This window comes from Balaenoptera ricei, chromosome 14 (genome assembly GCF_028023285.1).
Source record: "Balaenoptera ricei isolate mBalRic1 chromosome 14, mBalRic1.hap2, whole genome shotgun sequence".
Taxonomy (NCBI): Eukaryota; Metazoa; Chordata; class Mammalia; order Artiodactyla; family Balaenopteridae; genus Balaenoptera; species Balaenoptera ricei.
Window position 1 is genome coordinate 25956915 of NC_082652.1, and position 7359 is coordinate 25964273.

At 62.2% G+C, this 7359-nt stretch overlaps 1 protein-coding gene across 6 annotated transcripts in view; it reads left to right on the forward strand.

The window, feature by feature from the left end:
• Positions 1-1612, forward strand: part of SPECC1L (sperm antigen with calponin homology and coiled-coil domains 1 like) — a 120720-nt gene extending 119108 nt beyond the window's left edge. For all 6 annotated transcript variants that reach the window (XM_059894139.1, XM_059894136.1, XM_059894135.1 and 3 more), the window contains one exon: positions 143-1612. In XM_059894139.1, the coding sequence (XP_059750122.1) occupies positions 143-232 (90 nt within the window). In that variant the 3' untranslated portion in view covers positions 233-1612. The remainder of the gene's footprint in view (positions 1-142) is intronic.
• Positions 1613-7359: the final 5747 nt, after the last annotated feature.

Consider the following 7359-nt stretch of genomic DNA (forward strand, 5'->3'; position numbering starts at 1 on the left):
GGATCTTCCTGGGTACTTGGCCGCTGACCTGTGCAGTGAGACTCGGACAGAAGTCCCATGAGGGAGGCCGCCACCTCCAGAGCCCTTGGTGCTGTGGCTGGGAGGCAACCAGGGCTCTAACCAGCCTCTTCTCCTCTGTCAGGACATTAACGAGATGGTTGGGACCGAGCGGCCGGACTGGCAGAACGTGATGCTCTACGTGACGGCCATCTACAAGTACTTTGAGACCTGAGCACCCGAGGCCCCACGGTCACCCCGGACCCAGCGCCCTTCACTCTGCCCCTGGCCGCCCCGCAGCGTGTGAGCCCCGCCCCCGGCAGGCGGGGGACTCGGCCTGTGTGGCCCGCGCTTGGGCCAGGCTCTTCCACCTGGCCTCTGCGGCCAGGGCCCCACGCACACGCTGACCTGCTGGAGAGATTGGGGAACCATTAGCACTGGGGCGGGAGGAAAGGCTCACTCACAGTCCAACCTAGGGAAGGGGACTCGTGCGCGGGCAGCTCCCTAGGTTGTGAAAGCTTCTTGCAGCACCTCAACTGCTCGCCCCTGAGAACCGGGGCAGGGTGGGGGGAATGGGTACCTGATAGGCCCCTGCTCCCCTCCTGTGTGACAGGGCATCCTCGCCGGCGATACGGACCGTGCCCCCCGTCCTCAGGCTCTGCCAATCTCCAGCTCCAGGGGCTCAGAAACCCAGCACCAACCTCAGGGTTCCAGACAAAGGAATCTTTCCTAAGGAGTTCTCTTTTTTTTCTTATGAGCAATACTGGGGGGAAATGGCTCTTGTTCTCTTAGTACCAAAGTTAAATTGTTTTGGTAAGTGTAACGATAAAACAAAATCTGGACATAAGGTGATGAAAGCCAGAACCGACGTTGCAAGAAACAGGAGGAAAAGCTGAACAAGTCAAGGGGCCCGGATGGTGTGATTTCAGTCCCTGAGTCGCTCGGAAGTGACCCTCCTGGCTGGGGTGGAAGAAAGTGCCTTAGCTCTGCAGGCGAGGCTGCCGCCGCCATCCAGATGACAACCCTCAGCCCTTCTTGGGAACAGGGAGCCACTGTTGGTTCAAACAGTTTCGAGACCTGCACTTCCAGAACACAAATAAGCAGGAGGAAGAGCAGCCATTGCCCCACAGAATGCGAGGCGGGGGCTCGGGGAGGCCGCCCAGCCAGCCTGGGGGCTGCGGCTCCATGCGTGAGCAGGAGGTTCAAGACCAGGGGTCGGACGAGTCGACAGCCCAGGGCAGAGGGCGGCTGTGAGACAGGCTGTACGTGCAGCCCGCTGGCCCAGGTCACCGGCTGCCACCCCCGGGGAGGCTCTTGGTGAAACGCCTGTTTTCAGCTGCAGAGCAGCGCCCAGCCCAGAGCACACAGGAGACCCCTCCTCCCTGACAGGCTCTGTCCTTGCATCTGCTGCCCTGTTGGGCACCTGTGCTGTCAGCTGAGTGACTGTCAGGGGAGAGTCGTTGCTTTTCAGTGTCTCTCCACTTGGTTTTTCTCTCATCTGCCCTTATGGCGGCCTGTGTGCCTGATCTGCGGCCACGTTTTTGCCTATTTATTATGTTGAGGTGGCTGTTTTGGCCAGTGGAGACTTTCCTGGGTCTGCAGTTCACACCGCTGTCCCTGGCGGCTCCTGCTGCAGGGCCTGGGGGTGGGGGGGGGGGTCACCGGTGTCCTCTGGAGGAGCATGGCCACTGCTGAGGGGCTGGTATTGCCCAGCCTCGGGCCCCGGGGTTGGTGACGGGGCAGAGGGGGCTGCAGGGAGGGCTTCCTGGGTGTCCAGCCGCCTCTCTGACAACACGCCGTGTGGCCGGGCTGCCCACAATTTCCACATGGATTCACAACTGAGAAGGTTCCAGAAGCAAGACATTTTGCTTTTCCTGGTAGGATCCTTGTACTGTTGGCTTTAAGGGGTGACCCTGGACGGTCCTGTGTTCCTAGAAGTGGTGCTGTGATGTGCTTTGGGTCCAGTGGCAGTTGCTGCGAAGTCTCCAGGAAGACATCCTGCCTCCTCCCTTCAAGCACAAGCTTTACTGCAAAAGGACCAGTGTTGGTTTTCTCTCGACCACAAGCTTCTGCTGACTGATGATACTGTTAAGTTTTTGTTCTATTAAATGTTCTTGAATGTATTAAAATTGTCGTGACACATCAGGCTTGGGCTTTTCTGGGTTGCTGTAAACAGGACCCTCGCCACCTCCGGGGACTGGCTGTGGCAGGGAGGGCGCCTGAGCCCACAGGCCAGGAGACGTCGCCGGGGGGCCTGAGTGGGGTGGGGCAGGGGAGGCTTTGGCCATCTGCCTGCATCTGGGGTGGGATGGCCCAGGTGAGCCATGCGGCCTGGGCGGCCTTGTGACCGCGGAGGTTCTGTAATGGGCACCAGGCCCCAGAAGCACTGCCTGAGCTGCCCCCACACCCCCCACCTGTGGCCCAGACATGTGCTGCTCTGGGTTGGGGAGGGTGCCTTGAGGTTTTCTGGGTTTTTTTAGAAATGTGTCTTCTTGGAGATAATTTTGAGAATGTATAAAATTATAGAGAAAAAAAATCAATAATTATACCACTCACAGGCACCCAACCAATCAAGCCTTTCTTCCTGGGCATCTTGTGTGGAATGACAGTGACTCCACACAGCACAGCCGGGAACAGCACTGCACCTCATCACGTTGCACGTGACACAGGTCACGTGCAGAGGCCGTGGCGTCCTCTCCTGTTCACACTGGCAGACCTGGGTGCTCCTCCCAGGCCTGCGACCCCCTCCCCAGGATCAGGGTTTCATCTGGTAACTGATTCGCTCCCCGGGAGGCCCAGAGCCGCCAGCTGAGTGGAGGTGTGTGTGTCCAAGAGCGGTGGCCTGGCTTCCGGAGCGCAGGACGGGGCACGGCTCCGGCTTCTCCCCACTCAGCAGCTGTGTGGCCAGGGCTATGTGGCCGGGGCCAAAGACGCTGAGCTCCCTCCCTTGGCTGCTGCAGGGAGGTCGTCCAGCCAAGGCCACAGGCTCTGAGACACAGGCCTGTGGGCCCTGCATGTGGCGGCAGGAGTGGGGGACCCCACCCGGGACCCTGGGCAGTGGGGGAAGCGCTGCTGTTTTAGCTGCTGCCCCGCAGGGTGGGGTCCCTCCCCAGAACACTTCTGCCTGCTGTGCCAGCTGCCTCAGGAGCAGACCGACGCCTCACCTCCAGAGCCTCTCCGGCGTGGCTGGGCAGACTGGGGAGCGTCCTCTTGGGCTTGGGGAGGCCTGGCTTCCCTCCCACAGCACAGCACTCCTGCGGCCCAGGGTTGGCCAGGTTCTGTCTGAGGTGGTCCCTTAGTGGGGGACAGGGACAGACATCAGGGCTCTGGTGCCTGCAGGCCCCGTGCTGTGTCGGGGTGAGGGGCGGTTTCTCGTCAGGCCCCAGGTTGCTGGGATAGTGCTGGCCAGGGTGCCAGCCCCAGCAGGCCAGGACTTCACTGGGCTGCCCTGGTCATTGGTGCAGGAGGCAGCATGGGTGCACAGAGGACAGGGCTCCACGCTCCCTGGGCTCGACCCGCCCCCTTGGCGGGGAGTACTTGGGAGAGCAGGCTGGGTGTGGAGGAAGGGCCAGGAGCTGGGGGGCTTGTGGGGAGGGGCAGAGGGTGACTGGACATGGCCTGCAGTCTGTGCCACCCCAGCTGTGCCAGGCCCAGGGCAGGGGCCTTGGATGGTGATGTCTGCATTATGGGGGGGCGGGGGTAGGGGCGGGGGTCCAAGGTTCCAAGGAGGGAGATACCGCAAGGTCTGGAATCTTAGGTGGCAGAACCAGAAGGGCTGGGGAGGAGTACGGGGTGGAACATTACCAGCACCCATCAGGCAGGAAGCAGGGACACCCAGGTCTCCCCCAGGTCTGCCACCAACACCTGTGAGGGGCTAGGGCTCTTCCCACCTCTGCAATATGGTCACCCCAGGAAGGGTCCCCCTTGGACCGTGCTCCCAGGCTCTCTGTGAAGCGGGGAGGGAGGTGCCTGGTGAGGTCTGAGGCAGGGGTCCTGGGAGTGGCAAGGGGTGGCTTTCATGTTCTGGCAGCTGCTGCTGTGTGGGTGCCTGGGGCCCTGGCTTAGGGCCATTCTTAGGTTGGTGAGTGACAAGTCTCGCATGCCAGGGGCTGTCCCTGCCACCATTGTCCAGGACAAGGCCCCACTCCCACCTGGGCCTCAGTTTCCATATCCACAGGGATGCACCCAGATCAACTCAGAGGCACAGGGTTCCCAGCAGGGTTGCCGTGTGACACCAGACGTCATCATGGGCTGAAGCATCTTCCCAGGACTGGGCTGGAGGATGGGGTGGTCCTGCAGCTGCCTGGCTGCGGGTGGCTGGGAAGCTTCCTCATATGATTCTGCTTTTTGGGGGCCTTAGTCTGAGCATAAACTGGAGTCCCGTGAGGTCCCCCCACTTCCTCAATCCCAGAGCCCCAGGAAGCGTGTGGTGCCCGCTCCTTTAGAGGAGAAGTTGGTGAGTACCTCAGGGTGGCCTGGCGGTTCCCAGGGACACTGGCCCCGGCACCCACTGGGTGCTTCATCCTGGGTCTGGCCTTCTTTCTCTGGCCCAGCTGGCCCCAGAGCAAACAATCGGGCCAGAGGCCACCCAGGTGCATCCTGGATAGGAACAAAGAGCCCGCGGGAGTAGGTTGGGGGTGGGAGTCTGAGAACGGAATTCTGGAGCGGGAGAGCCCAGCTGGCCCCCTGCCTGGCCTGCCTGGGCCTGGAGGGAAGGAAGGGTGGGTGCCCACAGCCTTCACAGCTTGTCTTGAGGCTGGGCAGGGAAACCAAGGGCCCGCAGGTAGTAAGTAGATGGGGCCGGCCAGGGCATCCCTGAGCCCATCACCCTAGGTGCTGCCTCAGGCCTGCAGGGCTCCGCGAGCCTGGCACCTGAGAAGGACTCTCAAGGCCAAGGGCAAGGGGCTCGCTGGCTTGGGGGGCGGGGCAGCAGAGGGTCCCCCAGGAGGGCCTGGAGGAGCACATCCGCTCCATGGGGGAGGCAGAGTTTGTGAACAGCCCTCCCATGTGCCTGTTTCCTGTCATGTGCTCTCTGGGCAATGGCTTCACTGGGGAGCTGGACAAAGGCACCTGGCAAATGACACAAGACCATTGGAGCACACCCCCCCACCCCCTCCCATCTCTAACAGGGGCTGCTGTAGAGCAAGGCTGGGGACCATGCTGCTTCGAGGCCAGGTGGGTTCCAGGGCCTAGGGAGCTGGCTCCAGGGCTGGAGACAAGCTAGATCCTGCTGACCACCCTAGGCCTGGGGCACCCACACCGAGGAGGCACTTCCCACTGGGCACCATGAGTGAACTCTAAGGGCTTTGGCACCCTGGCCCTGAGGGCCAGCTACAGAAATGAAGCCTTCAGCCCCTGGGCGCTGGATGTAGCCATTGTGGGGGCAGGTGTGTGCATGGCCAGGCCACACCTGGGGAGGTCTCAGCAGGACAGCCATTGGGCCCCAGAATGGAAATGGCAGGGGAGAGCTTCATGGGGACCCATGCTGGGGACTAGGGGACAAGAGTGACCCCAGTATTGGCTGAGTGTTGGTCTCTGCCCTATGAACCCCCATAGTCCCGTCTGGGCCCCTGGTGACTCTCAAGCTGTTCCCTGCATGTCTGTTGAGTGAGGACTTGAGTGAATACGGGCCCAACAGATGTTGGCAGGAGGGTTTTGTCCCAGCTGTAGGAGTTTGTCCCATGTAATGGCCCAGAAGCAAGGGAGGGAAGCCAAGGGCCTGGGGGGAGGGTCCACCAGTGGGGCAGCACCTCCCCAGGTTCCTCATGGTCTGACTGGCACAGCTAAGGAGGAGGCAGGGCAGGAAGGCGACAGTCCCATTTTACAGGTGAGGCAACCAAGGCAAGCCCAGCCGAGGTCCTGATTGCCCTCAGTGGAGGTGAGTGCGGGGGAGGACGGCAGAGCCAGCTGGGGCTGAACCACAGCCTGGACTGGAGGGTGGGGGCAAGGCAGCTGACGAGGTTGGAAATCAGGACGGGGAGGTTCCCAATTTGAACATTCTCATGTGCCTCTTCCCATGAGGTCTCAGGTTTTTCTCTCATGTCGGAGTCCCAGCCCCTCCCAGCATGCCCTTTTCTGCCTCCCTGTGCCTGGAGACGGGGTCCCACTGGACATCAGGGGAAACGGGGAGCAGGGGATCCAAGCTGGCTGAATGGGGCCGGCAACAAGCTGGGGAGGCTGCCAGGCAATGGAGGCTGGTACCTTGGGCTCTGCTCCTGGGATGGAGGAGCTGGCCAAGTGCCTGTGCAGGCTCCCACTTCCCACCCGCCCTTCCCTCCGGCCTCTGCTCCCACTGGCCTCCACCTTGGGGGCCAGCAACACCCCCTCTCTGCCCCATCCCACCCCACCGTGACCCTGCTGGTCCCAGGAGGTTTGAGAATGCAAGGTTCCTGCAAACCCTTGGCCACCAACACCCTGGCCTCTGAGAGGCTCGTCCTGCTGTGCACAGGACTGGGGTTACTGCACTTCTGTCCAGATTCAAGGGTCGAAGGGAGTCCCCTTGTGTGGCTGGACTGGGGCTGGATGGATGTGAGGTCGTTGCCAATTTGGAATCACCACAACATGGATCTGTGGGGTGGGAGGAAGATGAAATCCCAGCGCAAGGGTCTGAGATTCCAGGTTAGTCAGGGATGCAGAAGGTGACTCCCCCTCTCTGCTCAGAGCAGTTGGGGAGGGAGAAGGACCTCACCAGGCACCAGAGCTGAGGAGTTCTTGGAGGGATCACTGGAATTGGCATCTTTGAGCTGAGGTACCAGCCCTCCACCCCCACCAGCGCGGGACCAGACTTAGGGAGGGAGAGCAAGGCTGTGGACCGGGCTGGCAGGCGTGTCCCTGAGGTCCCTGGTATGAGGCCGAATTTTCTCCTTCAGGAACTGGGGAGCCATGGAAAGATTTGAGGAGAAGCAGGCACAGGACGCTTCCCGGGATGACACAGGGGTACCGACCCGCTCAGCTCCGATGATGAGGGACAGCAGGGTTCCAGGAGGACCCAAGCGGCAGGGGCAGCCTGGGGCTTCTTGGAGGAGGGGAGGGAGTGTGGCTCTGGGCCCCAGGGGTGAGAGAATCATCGAAGGGGAGGGGGTGTGGTCCGAAGGGAAGTGCCTGAACGGACGCGAGAGCTGGGAGGGCGCGCCGGAGCAGGAGGCGGGCATCAGCCGGACTTGTGGGCTGGCCGCCCTGGCGGGGCCACCTGGCCTCGGTTTCCCCACGCGGCGGGGCGGAGCGAGAACCGCGCGGGTCTGGAAGCCGCCCTGCAGGGGGAGCCCGCGGGCGGCGCGGCCGGAGCTGGAGACCCAGCGGCCGCCGAGACGGCGGGAGCCGGCGCGCTAGCAGCAGGTCAGCGGGGTTCCCGCGTCCGGGGTC